Source organism: Oryzias latipes, chromosome 1, assembly GCF_053564925.1.
Source record: "Oryzias latipes strain Hd-rR chromosome 1, Olatipes_Hd-rR_3.1".
NCBI classification, from domain to species: Eukaryota; Metazoa; Chordata; class Actinopteri; order Beloniformes; family Adrianichthyidae; genus Oryzias; species Oryzias latipes.
The window spans coordinates 30,658,128-30,679,034 of record NC_136237.1 but is presented as its reverse complement, the minus strand read 5'-3'; the positions used below and the strand labels follow the sequence as shown (position 1 = coordinate 30,679,034).

The 20,907-nt window shown below is 40.2% G+C and overlaps 1 protein-coding gene across 2 annotated transcripts; it reads left to right on the top strand.

Moving 5' to 3' along the window:
* The first annotated feature begins 2,476 nt into the window (after nt 1-2,476).
* On the top strand, nt 2,477-20,827 carry LOC144991183 (Krueppel-like factor 3). 2 transcript variants are annotated; one of them, XM_078945085.1, is made up of 6 exons: nt 2,477-2,611; nt 15,479-15,539; nt 15,970-16,459; nt 17,433-17,586; nt 18,676-18,848; nt 18,940-20,827. In XM_078945085.1, the coding sequence occupies exons 1-6, from the start codon at nt 2,520-2,522 to the stop codon at nt 19,119-19,121; spliced, it is 1,152 nt and encodes a 383-aa protein (XP_078801211.1). In that variant the 5' UTR covers nt 2,477-2,519; the 3' UTR covers nt 19,122-20,827. The 2 variants fall into 2 exon arrangements, with proteins under 2 accessions (XP_078801211.1, XP_078801214.1); XM_078945088.1 differs by lacking the exon at nt 2,477-2,611 and adding an exon at nt 8,141-8,445.
* The last annotated feature ends 80 nt before the right edge of the window (nt 20,828-20,907 follow it).

Genomic DNA, 20,907 nt, shown 5'->3' with positions numbered 1-20,907 from the left:
CGAAATGCTCTTCTGTACACAACACCTGCTTTAAATGGGAGAGTTTTGAGTTCTCCAACACCCTCCCAGGTGATTCACCTTCCAATTAGGGAGAAAACGATCAGTCAAACCGCCACACCCCAGGGGGCTTTTACACAAACCTCCTGCTTCAATACCAGGGCTGTTCTGGATTCTGTACAAGAACACAGATGAGCTTGTTTTTTTGTGAGATCATTTTAAATTACTTTTATTAAAACAGACAATACAAAATGGTGCAAAAAAAAAATACCCCCCCCCCCCCCCCCCCCCCCCACACACACACACACACACACACACACACATGTTATGGGTCAGATTGTGTAAGGTTTGGATTTCAGTTGCAGTCTCTTATAAATTACTAAAACATTTGAGGATACCTCTCCTTGGTTGTTTTGTACGAAAAAATGAGGGCCATCAGACGTGTTCATCAAAATTATTCTTGTCAGTTAAACATTAAAAGAAAATTAAAGGATGGTCTCACCTTTGATGAGCGGAAATTTCAGGGTGGAAATTTTACAAACTGACCTGCAGGCAAGACCCTTCACACTACTGTCTGACTACGTAGCCACAGGGGGCCCCAAGTCTGGATCTCCCTGAGCCGGTCCCCAGCCTGGATAAAATACAGGGTTGTGTCAGGAAGGGCATCCCGCATAAAAAATGTCCACCAAACCAAATGTGCAGATCAGTGAAAGGCTGTGGTGACCCCCGAGGGGATATGCTGAAAAGGTGAACAACCTGCAGAGAGACATCTGAAAGTTCAAACTGGCGGGTTTTGCATTAAATTGGATTAAGTAATCTTTTTATTTGTTTGTTCCATTTTGTCTTTTTGTTAAAGTGAAAGTGACTCCACAAAAGAACAAATAAACTATTGTCGCCACAAATGCAGTTCTGATAGCAGCATGCACTCATTTTATTTCTGCTTGGACAGGTTTGCGCTGCCTTCAGACCACGCCTTTCTTATAAAAGCTGTATGAGTGTGCACTATCATTAAACTAGTTTTGGGAACGGTAATTTGTGTATATGGATATGCTGTTGGAGACCAATTTCCTACACAGCAGAAAAAACGAATGGCTTTTTGGCTCTGAGCTGTGGCTGTATACAGGCTTTTTATAAAATAAAGTATTTCATTTACAAGGTAAAACACTGAGAAACTTAAATCTCATTGTTGAATTATTATTTTAAAAAATGTCTAAATCTAAAACATGGACAACAAACTCTATTCATTTGATCAAAATGGAAAGGTCAGCGTGTCTGATTTAAAAATTAGAACAATTAGTCCAAGAAAACTATGATCAGAGTTTGATTTCTACATTACATTGAAACTGAAGAACAGTTGGAACAAACATACATACATACATACATACATACATACATACATACATACATACATACATACATACATACATACATACATACATACATACATACATACATACATACATACATACATACATACATACATACATACATACATACATACATACATACATACATACATACATACATACATACATGCCTGTTCAGAAGCAGGTTTTTGCATCTCTGCTGATTTCCAACCTTCAGCAGCCATGACCGATTAATGACCCACAAAACAACAAGCTGTAACGCAGGAATATTTGAAAAATAATATCAGGAGAAACCGGTTTTCTTGTGTCACTCAGCAGAAGTCCTTGAGGTCATCTAGGAGTTAGAAAAAACAAATATCTCTCTTCTTCCTTCCTTTCCTTTTCCGTCCAGTCCAACACAAAAGATTTTCAAATGTGATTGAAATGAATAAAGTTTGGCCTCGATTACAAAAGGGGTTTATTCAGACATACCTCTGGTTTGTCAGAAGATTCATAACCTCTATTGTTAAAGTAAAATATGTCCAACACAAGAGGCCTTCAGCTCTCATCTGTTTGCCCAGCTGTTGGACAGGACAAGTTAAAAAAAAAGAAAAGACAAATATATTCCGTCGGGAGGGGAATTTTCCAATTTAAATCAAAAGAAAGGGGAAAACATCATTGAAAACAGAGGTTTTGAGCAAATACATAACTAAACAAGACAACTGAATGTTTTGAGAAAGCAGAAATGTTAGCGAAACTCCAAAGCTTTTTTAGTCAAAATTATATTTCAGTGCAACCACAGAAAACATATTTATCTAAACTTATCTAACTATGTGCTTGGTAATCTCATGATAATAATTTCATCGTCATTTTGCAACTGGAGATGCATCAAATCCCCAACGTCACGTGTCTTTAGCAATGCTGACTTCCACAGAACTCAGTTTCCCTGTCATTGTTTGTTTTTCTGCCAACTGCGCACAGTTGGCATTGGTTACGGCTCTGCCTCCCACCCCCTTCAGACCAGATTGAACACACTAATTCACCACCCCTGCCGAGGCAGGCAGAGGCAGACGAATTTGGAAAGCTTGTGGAATTTACAAACGTGCACCACTTCATCTGCCTGTCTTTTTGCAGTTTTCCCGCCGATCTGACATGTTGTGAATGAAAAGATAACTCATGCGGATTGTCTTGACATCTGGAATAGCAGACAACAAAAGCTCTGTTGTGACTTGTTGGATCCAGTCCTCTTTACTCTCCATCGTAGAAATGTAAGTGCTCGGAGCAAAAATACTTTATGTGTTTAAATTAAATCAAATTAAGTTTGACAAATGGTTGAAACTAATAAAGCCTTTTCAATTAAAGAACTTTGTGCACACATATTTGGTTTTCTCGATAGAATTAATAGAGTTTACTAAGTTACAATTTGTCTTAAATGTTGATGTTGAAACTATCAACAACCTATTTTTCCAAGCAATTAAAGTCAAGTAAAAAAAGAAAGCTACAATTTACCGATTTAAATATTTGTTGCATAATAAAAAAGTCATTTCGAGCTAATTTAACCCCTTGACACCTGAATTTTTTTTACAATTATATATTAAAAAATTCACCTATGTTTTTGCTTCCAAGTGGATGCTAAATTAGGTAAGTTTGAAGCAGTTTGATACATCTTTGCATCAATTGGGGTCAAGGAGTTACTATATCAAATGAACCTTAATGCCTCTTCTTTTTTTTCTTTTTCTGTCCAATGAAGCTGTAAAGAAAAGAAATTTTTTTTTAACACAATAATTACTGATTTTGATAAGTACCTTTCAAAGCTCAAAATAAATACAGGCTGTAAAACATCTATAATTGGAAAAGAGAACAAGTCTGCTAAGGTCTTCTAAGTTATCTAAGTTAAATTAAGAAAATTGATTTATGTATTTTTTTAAACTGAATTTGAGAAGAAACAACATCATGTGTTAATATGTATTATGTAACATTATGTATGTATGGGTGGGTTTTCTCCAGGCAATCCAGCTTTTCCCCACAGTCCAAAAACATACTTTATAGATTCATTGGTAACTCCAAATTGTCCCTAGGTGTGAAAGTGCGTTTGTGTGCTTGTGTGGCCCACCTTTTTCCAAAAGTGGGTGAGATAGGCTCCAGCAACCTTCTGACTCCAAAAGGGATTAGTGGGTTTAGAAAATGGGTGGATGTTTTGGTGGATGTAAAAAGAACGTTTGAACAACGCAAAAACAAAAATGTTTGTGTCATACTTCAACGGGACTTTTATGTAGTAATTGTGAAACTGCATCATTTTTTGTTACTGTTTACTTAAGAAAGAACTGAGTTCACCTCCTCCAGGAAAATAGTGTCCTTGGTTTACCTTACATATGAAACATAGCACTGTCCCTCTATGTAGTTATAGCTTATAATATGCCATGCTGCAAGTACACAATTTCAAATCTGAGTACGTAAACTTCCACTTTCAGGGTGCCACAGTGTCAGAAATGATTAGTAGAATAGGGAGTGTATCAAGTCACAAGTCCAAAGAAATGAACCACTGTGGTACGTGTAATAACAGTGGCATTCTGTTGAAGCCAAACATTGTTTATTCATTTCTGCAGAAAGATATCATCACTACCTGCTTATTAGAAAAACCACAGATAGTCTCCAAATGCCTCTAAGCAGAACTGAGTCAAACACTCAACAGAATTAATCATTCTTTTTTCCCCTCTTACATAATAAAAACAATTTCCTAAAGTTAAAATTCTAGCGTCTGGATGGCTCAGTTGAACTGGCGCCATGGCACCCGGGAAGCCATGGCGTGGAAGCCAGGAATCCCTTTCGTTTCCCAAGGGGTGAGATGAGCTGAATCCTGTGTGGGTCCTTAGGCGAGACCCTTCAGACTACTGCCTAACTATGTAGCCTTAAGGGGGCCCAAAGTCTGGGTCTCCCCGTGCCGGTCCCCTGCCTGGATAAAATACAGGGTTGTGTCAGGAGGGGCCTCCAGCGTAAAAAGCTGTGCAAGTCCATGACAGCTGATTCGCTCTAGGGACATGTCAAAAGGCGGACAAACAAAGTTGAATTGTTACTGTCTGTCAGTTATCATGAGGGATTTTATTTTTCCTTTGGAGCCCCTCTCAGGAGTCATTTAGTCATTTATTGATTTACACCCCCCCCCCCCCCCCCCCCCACAGCCAAGTAGGGAGGAACTGGCATTATTTACTTATTAGTCTTTATTGTGACCAATCTCTGTATCAAGTCAGTCAGAACAGAGACTTTCTAGGATGGTTTTGTGTATTGTTGTATGAAAAATCAGTTCCTTTCTAAATTGACAGCAGAAACATGACTGGGTAAAATTGATGTTGTGAAATCTATTTTTCAAAAGCTTTAAAGAAAGAAAAGGGTTTAGTTTTTTTACTTTTAACCTCTTGAGACCTGAGCTCTTATTTGATTTACATTTTCATCATCAAAGGACCCCAATTGTGCAGAATGAACTAGTGTGGTGAAATAGCCCACAGTGTGATGTCCACACGTGTGGATGGCAAGTCTCACGAGGTTAAATTTGCTTCTGCTTTTGCTGTCACGGTAACAGTAAAAACTGCACAGCCTAGAGTACTTGAAGTTCTACATTTGTTTTTAATGACGACTAATCAGCTTCGGTGCTTGAGCATCAAAACAGATGGATTGCTGCTCCCAAACCTGAATAACAGGAGTCGCTTTCCTTAAAACTGCTGGTATGATAGATCATTAACACGAAAACGACTCAAATTAGACTCGAAAGCTGGGTGCTCTTTATCATACAGGAATGCAAGGTGTGAATAATAAGACAAATATGTGAGGATTCAGATTCCCTCCATGTCAGGTTCTCATTGCAGAAGAAAAAAAACTCTTGTCAAAACCGCTTTTTATCCATGTGTCCAAAAATGTGCAAAAGTATCTGTTATGTTTTCTAATTTATGCAGAGTTCTTCTTTGAAATATCAGGTGTTGGGTTCCAGAGGAAATAACCTGCACAGAGCCCGACTTCCTTGTTTTTTGGATCCTTTTCTTTGAGCTAATTCTAACAGTTACACCTTTAAGTAGCTTTTTTACTTGCTCTTCAGGATTAAATATTGGATTAACCCTTGTGCCATCTTAGATGACCCCACCCTTACTTTGACGTGGTCTCTCTACCATGACAAAGGTGGATAAAGGTGGAAAGATTTCATGTAATCCAGTAAACACAAGCGAAGATCATAAATCATTAAAGAAAAAAGGTTCAGCGCATTGTCTAGTGGGTCTGGATGACCCAATGTTAAAGTGCCTACGATAAGGATTAAGTGAAGGTTTTAATTTTTGTTGCTCACAAAACTGAAAGGATGTATATTGAGCATTTTGGATTACCAGCAATTTTTGCGGTAAAGGTTATTTCTCTTATGATACAGATCTGTTGTGACATTGCCGTGCACGGCTTCTTTGAACTAACGACAGAGAAGTTATGTATTGTCTGTCTGATAATATCTGGGCAGGTGAGGACCTGAACTTTCAAGAATTTTGGTGAAAGAAAGGAGCAAAAAAGTTGTTGGTAAAATAGCCTACAGTCATATAGACAGAGGGAGGAAGATTTTATTTCTCAAAAAAAACATGGATGTGAAGTTATTAGAATGGGCAGTGCTTACATAGTAAACCCCCCAAATGAGTATCCTGTATTTTAAAGACATTTTATCAAAACAAATGAATGCAATTAAAAAACACAGTTATATTCTCTTTATTATTTTAACAAATGTAATACATGCAGCATTTTAAATGTGACAGGAAAACTTTCAAAACAAATGCCTTCAGGTCTTGTTTAATCCCAGTGTGATGTCATGAAATCTACTGTCCAAGCACATTTTGTTGTTTGTGACCTACTTTTGTTCCAAATAATGTAGCGTACAACATCTCCATGACTCACACTGAACATCGCATGTAGACAGAATTGTTTGGACCAGGCTGACGTTGACACGAGTAGATTTCTCCATCTTCCTCTAAGGAGGTCAGGCTGGAAACAACAGCTGTTTTGTTTTAACATCTAGCTTCATGACAGCACCTGTAGTACCTGCCTCCATGCCTCGCCTCAGTGCATATGACAGGTGAACTTGAAGGGCAGATCTTTGACAATAGATGTCACTGCATGGCTGTTAGGGATGTAACCCAGTTGTTGTGTTATACAAAAGTCTCTAATACCTTTTTTTGTTTGTTCATTACAGACTTACAACAAATCCACAGACATACACATCTGTTTTGGGTGGTTATTCCTTAAAAGGAGCAAGTTTTGCTTGGTTTACTCACATTTTTTTCTAGAAATATGTGTTCAATAAACAGTTTTTTGTTCAATTTGATTCACTAATAAGAAAATAAACATTGTAAAACAAAAATAATTTTTTGTTGCATCTTAGATTTTTATTCTGTGAATTTCATAATCTCGTTTTCATGATTTGTCTCAATTCTGTCCTTCCAAGCTAAAAGCATTTGTCCACTAAGATAAAACAAACCATTACATAAGACTTAAAAAAAAAAGATTTTCCTCAGGATTTGACATTTGCAGGTTTTTGCAGTTCACTTGCAGCAGAACTCCGATTGGGATTACTGAAGAGAGGAAGTGCTACATTTATAGATATATACTTTTGGAGTTATGTCACTGTAAAACATTCAGGGAATAAGGAAGCCGCAGTTCTAAGGAATTTGCACAACCTGTGAGTGAGTGTGTAGCTGTGGGTGTGCATTTGTGTTTGTGAGTGCATTACCATTGACAGAGTAAGAAAAAACATTGACTTAACCATAAGTACACATTATTGAAAATAATAATTTACTGTAAATGCTGCAGTAGTCATCATTTACATTTAAGTTCAGCTTTTGCAGCTTTGTCCAGAACTGTAAAAAGTACAGTTTTGGAAAATTATTCCTCAGTGTCTGTTTTTTTTAATTATCTTTTAAAGAACTATAGCTAGATAAATATTTTTAGTTTATTCCAAATTTGTAGTGCAATCAATAATAGAAAAAACCCAAACAATGCAATAAAAGACGCAGTGGCAACTGTACACAACACAAAATGCAGCGGCTAGATTTATCTGTGGTGCTTAAAAGACATAAAGGCAGACATTAAGGCAGAAATAGATGTATGTAAGAAATTACAACTGTAAAAAAATAAAATAAAATAAAATAAAAAGGGGGAGAAAAATCTATTCACTTCCTGTAGTTTCCCAATCCACTCAAAGTAGTTTTTGACCCGTTTTAGTTGCTGCTGTAACTTAGTAAATTAAAAGAAAGCTGACCCTAGGTCAGAACAGTTTTGACCTTTACTAAATTTGGAAAACTGTGGATTGAAGATAATTTATAGAAAGTTTTATGTGTATGAAGCAACAGCAGTTATATAAATTTTTTAGACTGACAGTGTCCATAAAGTTTCCAAAAGTTATACAATTAGTGCATCCAAGCGCTGTTGCAGAGCTTGGCTCAGTTCAGATTTGTACACCCAAGATTGTAAAAGTCTTATTATTCATTTCAGGTTTTCATTTATGGCTGATTCAATTGTGCATGGTTAAAACCGTGCAATGGTTTGGACAGTATTACTATTTTTAATTATCTTACACATTTGCATCACTTTGTTTCGGCGCATTAATGTATGTATTTGGTTGAACTACTGTCAGTGAACTGTGTCGCTGCAGTTGAGCAGCTTCTGCAGACAGAATGCCTGCTCCACCCACGCATGCGAACCGGACCACCCCGCCCAGCCCAGGTCCCGCCCAGAGGCCCGACCCCACCAGGATAACAGACAGCAGCGGATCATGTGACAGACGACAAAAGCGAACACTGACTCTCACAGTCCCATTGAGAGACGTACGGCCTCACGGAGAGGACTTTCGGAACTTTGGGAAGTTTTCTTTTTCTTTTCGGAACCGTCGTTCACCGTCCGTGTTTCCCCCAGAGCCTCATATCTGTGACACCGCGGAGAGCCCAGCGGCTCGTGCGTCACTTTTTTTTTTTTTTACCTCCCCTCTCCTGCGGAGTTATTTCTGTCCGAGAAGGAACCCGTGTGCCGTTTAGCAAGGCAGCTGGGACACTACCTGCGGGATTAGACAGTGTGTCCCACTGAAGAAGTAAGTGGTTCGTCAAAAACTATGATGGTAAAATTTAAAAGATATATATTTATAAACGTTTTTTTTTTTTTTTAGTTCTTCAAGAAGTTGATTTATGTGTGAAAAAGTTTTAAATTAATTATTCTCACTTAAATTGTTTCTTTTTTGCTTCCCCTCACATTTGAAATTAAATAAATTTGGCTTATTTGCAGTAAATAAAAATGAAAAAGTTAAGAACATCTTTCACTAAAAATTGTTGTTCGATAATTCGATTTAATGTTTTTTTTTTTTTAAATCAAACTATTTGAAACCCTAAGAAAATATTTATTGTTGAATTTGCTGTTCAGATGAATTATTTTTGGTGTCATAATTCAAATAATTATAAACAGACTATGATGCTGTTTGCTCTGGTATAAAATAAATAAAATGGCACTAAAGGGCTTGATATTTGATTAATAATCAACCTTAGTTTTGTTAAGCAGAAAAATCTATTAAAACTCCATGCAATTTGATAAAAATGCTCCCTTTCAGTTTTCCTTGACAGCTTACTTAACATGATCGTCCCCACAGATAATTATGGCTTTCATAGGCATGCACTTCCCATAAACTCTTCTTCTGGGAAGTTTTTCCGTGATGTAGAAACCAGCAGAGGTGTGGGAGTGACAGATGATGACAGATACAGAGTCATACCTGAGCTTTTTTCCTCTCTTTTTTTTTTTAAATCCATCCTCCAGTTTCACGTCTATTTTTTTTAACAGCACACATCTCTTTCTCTCTGTTTCTCCGTCTCTGTCTCTCCCCATTTCCTGTGCTTTGTTTCAAGGCTGAGGCTTGCGTCACACATTCCACTTGGCACATGAAGCCCTTATCCTGTTCTGAGGCTGGAGAAGAAGGGAGGGAGGGAGGAAGAAGGGAGGGGAAGGATGTGGGGGGTAGACGGGTGGAATGAGGGCAACATCTCGTATTTTGCTCCTTTTTTAACGTTAATTTGCCTTTCTCTTAAGGGGGAAAAAATAAACCAATACCGTTTAGGGTATTTATTAGGTGTGTTTTTCCCACATCAGAACAGGACACACAAACACACCCACACGCCCTAAACTCTTTGCCCATCCCTGTGCCTCCTTTCCTGAATCAACATGCTGATGTTATCTGGCGGAACAACACGCACACACAATTACACACACACACACACACACACTGCTCAAAGGGCATGTCTTGGGGAACATTAGGGCTAAACATTAAACTCTCTGATGCTGAACATTTTGTCATTCTCTGCGAGGAGTTTCGGGAAATGAACACTGTACCGCACAGACACCCATAAACCCCAAAAGCTTAAAGTGATTACACAACTCCGCGCCTGCCAGCACACAAACACACACACACTCCCAACCAAACAGCCGGATTGTGCCACCGTGACCGTCTAACCGCCTTGTCCTTTTGAGGTTTATTTCTCTTTTTTTGTCATATTTAATGTTTTCCTTCCCCTTTTTTGTTCTTCCTTGTTGCTTCCATCCTAACGGATTTCACAGAGTTTGGTCCCAGACGCTGTTTTTTTTTTTTTTTTGCCCCCCTCTCTCCTTCCATTCCCCCTCTTTTCCCTCTCATTCTTGGGGTGTGTGGTGGTTGTGGTGAGGAGTTAGTCAGACAGGAAACCACAGGCCCCCTGCAGCAGGAGTACTCACCCCCCCCCCCCCCCCATCTGGCTTCACTTTCCTCTTTCTCCTGTACTCTATCACCCCCCCCCTTAAACCCAGTGTGGAAATAATAACAGTGAACTCTTGAGAGCTTCCGCCTCTCTCCCACCTCTGCTCTCCGTTGTCTGGAAAGCATCAAAGCAAAGTTTGACTTTAGAGTGAACGCGCGTGGGGTCGCCGTCCATGGAGTTTGAAAACTGGCGTTGCATCTCCACGCAACGGCGGATCGTGTTTCCTCCTCCCTGATGGCGGCCCCCCAGTGACTTCCCCAGAGGTCTGCTGGAGAGGAGCTGAGAGGGTCTGCACATGCGTGTCTGACTTATGAGGAATGGAGAAACCAATTTTGGGGTGGGGGGGGGGTCTTAAAGAAAGAGCAGGCGTCAAATAAAGAAAAGTGTCATTAAAGAAATCAGGAAGACAGAGGAAACTGGGTTGACCTGCAGCCTGTTGCCTGATCTTTAGTTGTAGGATTTGCACCATCGGTTGCTAAATATAAGCCAAATGTGGGGGTGAGGTATCAGATCGAGTCTCCATGCGGGTTTGCTGTCGTCGCAGCTCCAAAAGCCAAAGACACAAAACAGTTCAGTTTTAACGTGGGGGGGGGGCTTACAGGAAGAGAAAGTGTGTGCGTCCTTCTTGGATGCAGCAGTTGTCTGGAGGTTTCTGGTCTCTCTGGTGATCTCATCATGTCCAGCCTGTTGCAATTAGCGCGTGTGTGCGTGTCTGTAATAATGCAGCCCCTCCGTGATTTAGTGTGTGTGTTTTGTTGAGTTAGCAGAAAGTCGGTGTGCGGTTGCGCGTCCAAGTATGCGTGCGGACGAGCCAGCGGCTCTGAGCCGCGATCCCCCCCCCCCCCCCCCCCCCCCCCCCCCCTTCGGTCATGTTGTTTCACATCATTAACAGAGAGGAAGAGGAGAAGAAGAGCCCGGGGTGGTGTGCGGTTCACATAAGTACAGTAGTAGAGGTTCGGCTTGGTGCGGAGGAGGAGGAGGAGGAGATGAAGGATAAACTCCAGAGTCGAAGAGAGGAGGAAGAATGACAAACGGGGATGTAGGAAGTGTTTGCTGAGTGGGCTGGGGTTGAGTAAACAGAAGCAGTACTGACATAAATGGACAATATTTGCAGACATGCACAAACACACCCAGCTTTGCAGAGGAAAACTACCCTTTAGCTCACAGTTTATTGGACATCTCACCTTAGATTTCACCTGCACATGCTCCAATGAAGAGGAGTCAGTGACTGTGTTTTAGGAATGCGCCGTTTTCATCCAGGATTTGAATGAAAAGTAGCAGGAAGTATCTTCCAAGGATGCTGTGAGTGGGCGCTAAACCAATCTAGGGTGCTGAATATTTACTTACATCTATAATGAGCCAAACCTTTAAATCAAAAATATCATAAATCGAGTTTTGCCTCGCTGACTGGGGCCCTTTTGGAGGTAAAGTTGAACGTTGCGGCACGTGAAATCCTTCCAAGAATAGGAACCTGGGCTTATGGAGCTGCAGGCTGTTTGGTCTGATAAACCGGTGATTAGTTGTTCTTTCTCAGCACGTGCGCACATCTGTGCACTCAAATGTGTGTGGAAATGTGAACACCTCTTCCCGCCTTTTAGACTTAAGATGATTTTGTTGTTGTTCAACCGGCTTACAGCTCAATAATGGAGTCAGGTGATGCTATTCTCCCAAGAAGGACTGAATATAACTTTACTGACAAAAACATTTTGATATCGATTTGAATGTGTGAAAATGTCTTTTTTCATAAAATCTTCTTTTCTCATCTTCAAAAAATTTTAAAAAGTTTTAAAAACAAACAAATGAATTACCAAAGGGATTCATTGCAAACAACTTTTGGTAAATAAGTGTCTATTTACGTTGCACTTTTCACATTCATACACTGGTGGTGGTAGAGCTGCTGTGCATCAGCACAAGTCACAGGAAGCAGGATGTTCAGTGCCTTGCTCAACACATGGGATGGCAGAGCGGGAACCAAACCTGCAGACATGGACTGCTCTACCACTTCTCCATGGGCTCCCACCTGTTACTTCATTCCTCTTGATCCATCTATGTTCCATTTGTACCAAATTTTCTTCATTTTGCACTAAAATGTTTTCTAAATTGGTTTATTTTGGTTTTATTTGTGTCAAATCATGGTTTAATATTTTTTTATTAACAGCAAAGAACAAACAGACTCATATGTGGTTGAAATCACAGTATTTAGGAGAACAGAAACTAAATATGTCACTCAAGGAGAGTCCATTGCAGTCTGTTTAAAAAAGCATAATATATCATTTCAGCTTCCCTTGGTGTTTTTATTTGTCCTGTTATGCATTTCATACAATATTGAGATATTTGAATGAAATCTGTGTTCACAGTTTTCATTCTAAACAAGCTTTTAGCTTAAAAGCAGATTCTGTGAACGTTCTTGTTCCCCACACAGGATTTTTCTCCTAAAGAAATCTTTACATTTAGTTACCTTTGTTGGGTTTTTTTTGTGGGTCCTTCCTCAGTTTGTTTGCGTCTCATTCTAGTTTCTGTTGTCGACTTTAGTGCCTCAGTCCGAGCCACAGTGAGGCAATCACATGAACTCCGGCTGAACTTTAGTACAATTCAACCTGGATTAGAAAACACTCCCTTACGACACACATGCACTCTAACACAGACGAGGACACTGAGTTCCCACCTGATTTCAGGCTCTTTGTTTCTCTGGAGACGGGCAAAGGGCGAGGCCTCTCTCGTCACGCTCACACCCTTCCTGACCCAACCATCGGACATCCTGCACTGGTTTTGGACACTTCTCCATCTGCATTCTGTGTCTGTCTTCCTTCCTGTGTCGTGTGTGTGTTTGTGTGTGTCGGGGCCTTTCGTTGTTGCCCATTTGTTAATAATTAAAGGCTAGCTTGTCTCCAGACTGTGGACTTTAACCAGGTCACACACACAGACCCCCCCCCCCAGGGTGCATTCTTTGACAGTTCACGTAGCCCTAATGCACGGCTGAACAAACGCCAACGTGCTCGCAAACACTCATTTAGACACAAGCGGTCGACCTTGCAGCACCTGGCTCTTCACAGCCCAGGTAACTGGAACCTCCTTTGAAACCGCACACCTTGTTATTCAAACGCCAGACAGGTTTCAGGAGGTGTGTGTGTGTAGTGTGTGTGTGTGTGTGTGTGTGTGTGTGTGTGTGTAGTGTGAAGGTTTTCATGACTCAGGTGAAGTCCCACATTGTAATCCCCACTAATGGACTTTTATTGATGAATCATTTTGTGATATGTGTGTTATTTATGTTTTACATTTCTACCGGATACACAGTTTAATGGGGGAGCAGATGAAACACAACCACCTGTTGATATAACACAAGTTCCCCCCTCATTCCGGCCGTATCAGTAAAGAAATGTCACATTTATGGATGTTTACAGTGAAAAGCAGAGAACTAAAAACCTTAGATGGTGCAGGGTTAACTGTTAAAAGGAGCTACCTATTAGTTATTGGATCATATTTTAAGAAATAAAATAAGAATGTATTATGCTGGAATATCATGCTCTTATAGGAGGTTACATTTTCACTTTAAGAATAGTATTTTTGTTCAATTGATCGGAAAATAAGAATTGATCAATTCAAATCAATTTAGAATTGTACGATGCTTTAGTGCCTCATAAAATAAATGTCCTTTAAAGTGACTTTTCTGGGGTTTTGGGGGGGTTGGACCAGTTTTTTCTGTTACTTTTAGTCAAGAATTGATACTGTTTAAGTGAAATCTCTAGATATGTAAAAACTCTTTCCTAATGAAAAAACACCTGGTTTGATAAATGAAATGATGCTCATTTCAATCATGTTGAACCCTAATTTAAACTGAATCACAAACTTGTTCATTTATGTTGATTTGTTTGTAGAGCTTTGGCAGATGAAATCATTTCTTTAACTTCACGTTAAAGAGAACAAAGATTTTTTTTTAAAAGGAGAATTTGCCTTAAAGTTATTCTTCCATGTGGGAAGTTTGTCGCTGATGATTGATGTTGGTAAAAGGATGCTGAGGTTCAGCAGAGGCTTAGAGGAGGAGCAGAGAGGAGGTTCATGGATGTAGTGAAGGATGTGGGTGGTGTGAGTGAGGAGAACGGAGTACGGGAGGGGGATGATCGCCTGCAGTGACCCCTGAAGGGAGCAGCTGAAAAAGAAACCTGACCAGGGATTTGTGGGTCATGTCACATCAGACCAGTTGCAGCGTTTTTCAGTCTTTGTACAAATGTTACTAAAGTCCCACTCCAATCATCTTTTGATCTATTAAATCTATTTACCCCAAATCAAAAAACTGTTTGTTTTCTTGGACAATTCTGCTTCAGAATGTGCCTCTAAGTTGTGGGCGGGACCACTGGCGTCAATCAACTGTGTTCACGCCTCCCCTCCCCATTGCTGAGAGCCGGGAACAGGGAGCTTGTGGCCCACCCTACTAAATTACAAATGAGCTCTTTTTCAAACAGCATTTTTTTCAACTGCTCCTAAATTTACAAAGATTTGAATATAGAAACACTCAGCAATTCCAAATTTTGGCTAAATTTTGTTTCTATGTGTCCTCCAGATTCAGAAAAATGCCACAAGAACAAGCCATCAACACCAAAAACACAATTTTCATTGGCGTGGGTCTTCAGTAAAACCATAGTAAATTATAAAGAAGTGAATACAAGTATTTTCTAATTTGTGGCAAGGAAAAAACATAGCCAGAACATAATTAATGCACTAAAAAGGCAGAAAAAAGTTGAGTTTGATGATTTTTCTGTGATTTAGTGGGTTTTAGCAAGAGTTGAAACATTTTGTTTGTCGGATGCTTCCTTTGGAGAAACTCGAAGAGTAAAACAAGCAAAAACAAAAGTCAGCGTGAAAGTGATGCATTGTTTCTCTTAACCCTCTGATGACCCCTTTTAAATGGATCACCTGATCTTTAAGGACCTCCAGTCTGCTCAGCTGAGAATCTCAAAACATAAAACACTTTTTTTTATGTACAAAAAAGGTGGGTTCCTTGAAAGAAATGCCCAAATAACGTAAAGCTTAGTCGTAATGTCCTGTTGGTTCTTAACCTAAAGCTGGACTACATGAGAAAAAGTACATGATGTTCTGTCTGCTGCACAACAAGTTCAAGCAAAACTGATTATCAGCCCAATCTGCAGCAGTCATTTCACAATTTACCAGAGATTCCCAGACTGCAGCCCAGTTTTCTAGGTTTGGAGTCTTTTTCGGGAATCTAAACGTTTTATCTGCTGATGACTATAATCCCTAATCTGTAGATGGATACATAATCTTAGATAAAAGTGAGACTGTGCTTGGAGGTGAGATTAGAAGTGTGTCCTGACGCTCAGCTGTTCCTCTTTGCAGGACCCTGGCCTGTGCAGCCATGCTGATGTATGATTACCCTCCAGCGACAGACATGGACACGGTAAATCACGCTAAAATGCTACTTTGTGTGCTTGTGAGTGTGTTTTCCTGCAGGCCTGGACATGTTTGTGATGCCCGCTCCTTTACTATACCAGCCCTGCAAACACCTACACGCATTCATGCTACATGTCTAGACAGACGGGTTCCCACATTCCTGCTTTTCCTGGACAAACAAGCTGCTGTACAGTGGACATTTGCATACAATGCCAGGCAGTGCACACACTCACGAACGCACACTCCGACCTCTGAAACGTAACAGTTGTTTTCTCTCAGAGAGCTGTTCTTTGATTTTTTTCCCCCCAGCTTGAGTTGTTTTGAGGACAAAAACATGTTTTTCTGTGTTTTTCCAGGCTGAGCGGAAATGTCTAACTCTCTGCTCTTGTGTCTCCTCTCTGCTTCCTTCTCCTGCATCCTCTCCTCTTTTTTCACAGTCATTCTATCCTTCCTTAATGAACCCACCAGAACCGTACAGAGTTATCTTCCCCCATCCTGCCCCGCTCTATCAGATGCACTTGCCCCCCTTCGCTGCCTCTCACAATCCCAGCAACCCCACGCAGAACCAGCTGGAGCCGGTGGACCTGTCCGTGAGCAAGCGCTCCTCCTCGCCACCGCATTCTTCGTCCTCCTCCTCCGTGGCCTCCAGTCCCAGCTCCCCGCCCTCCCCGTACAGCCGAGCGTCTCCTCGCTCCCCGCTCTCCCAGCTGCGCTGCTCTCCGTCCCATGCCCTTCCTCCGGCGGCCCCCTCCGTGCCGTACCATTCCATGGTGACCCCTGTGATCAGCTCCAGCCCGGGGGTCATGGTGTCCCCGGTCATGGTGCCAATTCTCTACTCCCCTCACCTGCACCTACAGCCACAGATAATAATGAGCCCGAGTGCTGTCAACGACGAGGAGCGCCGTCAAAGCAGGGAGCACGCCTCAGGTGAGACCTCCTTTTTTCTTGTTTTACAAAGTACATTTGTGCAGGTTAGCATAACGTTTTGTTCCTTTAGAAAGTCATCTTCAATTCCTGGAAGGGATTCCTCTTCTTTGCTCAAAGATTTTTTTGTGAATGAAAAAGTAATAAAGTCACCAGCAGAGGGAGTTGTTCTTCTCTACATGTCTTTAAATATGTCACATTTAAAGGATTTCCTATTCTTTTTTATTTACATAGCCATGAAAATAATTTGTTTAATGTTTAGTCTGCTATTTGAATGCTCCCCACAGGAAATAAAGAGCCGCTTCTGACCGATCAGCTGTAATATGCTGAGCTCAATTGAAAGAAATGAAAAAGAAGTGAAGGAAAACCATGTTAAATTGATCAAAAACCTAAACCACCAATGCAGCTTTAAACACTTTAAACTAGGGAAGACTTTGTCCCATGCAGAGATCCACATCTTCAAGGTTAGTGAGTTTGCCGCCTCGACCTTAAGCCTCAAGAATTGAGGTGTTCAGCGTGCACGGAACAACAAGACAGCCTGAGGAACAAAGTGCACTGAGCTGCAGCACGTCTGCCTGCAGCCGTTCCATGCAGGGAGTCTCCTAACTCATCTTACAGCTGAAATGACAGCAGAATTCAAAGCATCCCACCACAATGTTAAAAACAGACGGTGTCACATTGAGAAAAAAACACTTTTTCCATAATATTCCTCTTTTTATTGATTCTTTCAAGGGAAACTCCTGCGGTCTTTTCAAGAATTTGTGTCTTTTTTTTAATTAACCTTTGCATCATTTCAACATTTGTTTGGTTCTACTCTATTCTGGAAAGATTTACAAACAAAAATTCTAGATATTAAAGTGCACAATGTGGAAATGTGGATTTATTCCAAAATTGATTTGGTTCTTGAGGGAATTCCTTTTTTATTTTATTTAATAAAAGTTAAAAGAATCGTTTTTTTGTCTACAAATTCACTCAGGTCATTCCACGAAGCCGCCAGAGAGCCACGACATGACCGATGGCCACGACAGCCACAAGGCGGTGAAAACGGAGACTCGTGCGGATCTGGGTCCCGACCCCAACTGCTTCCATGAAGTGAAATCCCCCGTCATCAGGAAACTGTCTGAATACGAGTGAGTTCAAACGCCAACCCACAACCACTGCACAGAAACGTGCTTCATGTTGCAGACATAATGTGGGGAGTTTTTAGAAAATAAAATAAAAAACTTTATTGATCCTACAAAGGGGAAATGATCTAAAAAGTGACATAAAATTTCTTTAAAGTTAAATTAGAGGGAAATAAAAGTACTAGACGTAAATTAAATTACTAAAGTTAGTTAACTTAAATTATTTTTCTACCTGATAAAATGGAGCTACTACCAACCAAATGAGAAAAACTTCTCCTTTTCGTTTTTCTAATGCAAACGACAGAGAAAATGTATCGGGCTGTCACGACCCCATGCCATCTCTGTTTATGGAAACTTTAACCTTCATGTTTCCCGTTGTGCTGATATTTCATGTGTCCATTCTCACATCTTTTTATCTTTATTTCCAGTCTAATTAAACAATTTAAGTTTTGTTTGCATCCTGACCCGTTTCTGTACGAATTCTAAGACGCGTCTTCTCAGAGGAGACCACATGACTACACTTGAAGTGTTTTTTTGGTTTATTTATGTCAGCAATCTGGATACCTGTCACCCAGCCCTTGTAAAACCCCTGCTCTTCCTCGTGTAGGGGCCTTGTGTGCAGCTTTTGTGCAGTTTTTTTTTTACCATTTAAAGAGGAAGGTGTGAAAGACGCCCTTTCTTTTATGCCGTTGACAGGAGGACTGCCTTCTCATGCTGTTTTGTCACACTTCCAACTATGAAATAATGTAAGCCTTGGGAAAAAAGAAAAAAAAGTGGGCGTGACTTAATCTGTCAACAGTTTTTCTTTATAAAAAGGGACATGTGCTGTTTATCATTTACTGTAACTGGATGGATGAATAGGTGAAGGGAGCTTCAGCAATAATCAGTGGTTTGCTGGTGTTTTGTTGCCACATGCCTTACAGAAGAATTAAATCCTATTTCAACACCTCTCATCTGCTTCTCCCACACACAAACACACAGCCTGTTTGTCAGTACAAGACGAATTCAAGCTATAGGGTTTTTATAATGTCCATTAATTAATAAAGATGTGAGGCAGCAGCAACTAAAGGTTTTTCCCACTTCTCTGTCTTTCAGGTGCAACGGCCAGTCAGTGATAACTATTATCAGCTCAAATCCACAGCATCCTCTCCCGCCTGACTCTCCTGACTCTTTGAAGAAGCGGCGCATTCACCGCTGCGACTTCTCAGGCTGCAACAAAGTGTACACCAAAAGCTCCCATCTCAAAGCCCATCGTAGGACGCACACAGGTGAGGCGGGTTCTCAGCCATTTGTGGCATAAGGACGGCTCCTGTTTGTCTCGTCTTCAACAAGCGGTGTCTTTTTTCCCGTTCCGTGCAGGTGAGAAGCCCTACAAGTGCACGTGGGAAGGCTGCACATGGAAGTTCGCCCGCTCGGATGAGCTGACGAGACACTACCGCAAGCACACGGGGGTCAAACCGTTCCAGTGTCCGGACTGCGAGCGCAGCTTCTCCCGCTCCGACCACCTGGCTTTGCACAAGAAACGCCACCTCCTCGTGTAACACCTCGATTAAGTAACCTGAAAGAAATTCTGGGCCAGGTTGGACAGTGCTACTTTGACCTGAAAGGGTTAAAACAGCTGGCCTTACACAATGGACTCTGACAGAAGGTGGGAAAATGTTCCTCGGGTGCCTGTTTCGACCTTTTTTCTTTTTAACTCAGACTGAGCGAGAGCTTTTGAAAGCTGTCAGCCCTGTGATCAGCTGTGGAAGGTCCAAGAACTGTTTTTCTTTTTTTTGTTCTTTTTTAAGAGGTGCTGCTGCTTCTTAGCTGGCCTGAGAGCAGCGCCCTCTTGTGGCTACAAACCAAATCCCATCAACATTCCGTCAAGCCTCTGTGCACCATCAGCTATCATTCTCTATAAAGTTCATGTGATTTTTCCACACAGGCCAATAAAATGTGAAACTTTTCCAGAATGTATCATATCACACCGTCTATGCATTGTGTCATACTTCAGTCTTTTTTGCTGTCACCAGTGGATCTACCCGGTGACCCTCGTTTCCACTTCCTCCACGGACTGCCACGTTGAAACACCACACACCTCATCTGCCTCCGAAAGCATAACATTTTGCTAAATGAAGTGATGATCAGTAGTTTCGCACTTGCTTTCTCTTCGGTATATATTGCGTAAAACACATCAAAAACACTTGCACTTATTCAAAGTAGCTTTGCCGTAATTTCTTCATGCTTCGGGTGAAAAGAAAAAAGTGGGTCTCATTCATTGTCAGAGTGAAGTGTTTATGAATGCTTTTCTTTCAGAAATGTGAAAGTTGTTGCATTGGGGCATTATTTTGTGAGTGTGGGACAAAAAAGCATCACTCAGTTTGATGAGGGTAGAAGAAATGTTATTTTTTACCAATTACAGATTGATGTATCTATGAATTTTGACCGTGGTATCTGTTTGTATTGAATGACACTTTTTTATGCTAAAGAAAAATGATCTAAGCAGGGAAAATTTCTCAAAAAAATTTAGTTTTTCAGGAAAAGTAGTGTTTTTTCTTCTTCTTTGATCCCACTATAGAGAAAATTATGTGTTGAAATCAAGAGTCTAAAGTTTTTACTACCAAATGTCACAATAGGAAATGTTCTGATTTGAAAAAATCTGTTCATTTTTTTACACACCTGGAGAATAAAAGAGCGTATTTGTACATCTCCAACGTGCACTTTAAGTAATTTTATATGTATAAAATAGCATAGAGGTATATAAATCAAGAATATTGTCATTCCCAAGGCCAAACATTTTAATTCCTCTGTTTGGGTTCCCTTTTTTACCCTTAATTTGATGATCAAATTGATCAGAAATGTTCATCAAATTTGTCAAGTTCTAATAATATAATGCCTGTCTGTCATTTATTCATATGTATACAAATTTACATACAGAATGTAGCAGCTCAAGTGTTCTGCATTTGCTCCTTAATACAGTTTTTAATTGCAGTTTTTTGCTTTTTTCATTCTGCACATGTAAGTTGTGATATGTTATGATTGATTATTAAACAGAAAGGGCAATTAAAGGTTTTTATTAAGCATGATTTTATATTCAGAAATTTATAAGATGTCTTTAATAAACTATTTCTCTTTCTACTCTGAACTTTGTTCAAAGGGAACTTTATTAAACTGTGAACATATAACTGTAAAGGTCTGTATGCCATTTTATGTTTTTAAATTGAATATTCTTATTACTCAATAAACCTATTGGTAACATTTTCAAGACTGTCTATTTTTGTTATCTGTTATTGCCATTTTATTTGATTTTTTATTGGGGGGGGGGCAGATCTTGTTACATTATTT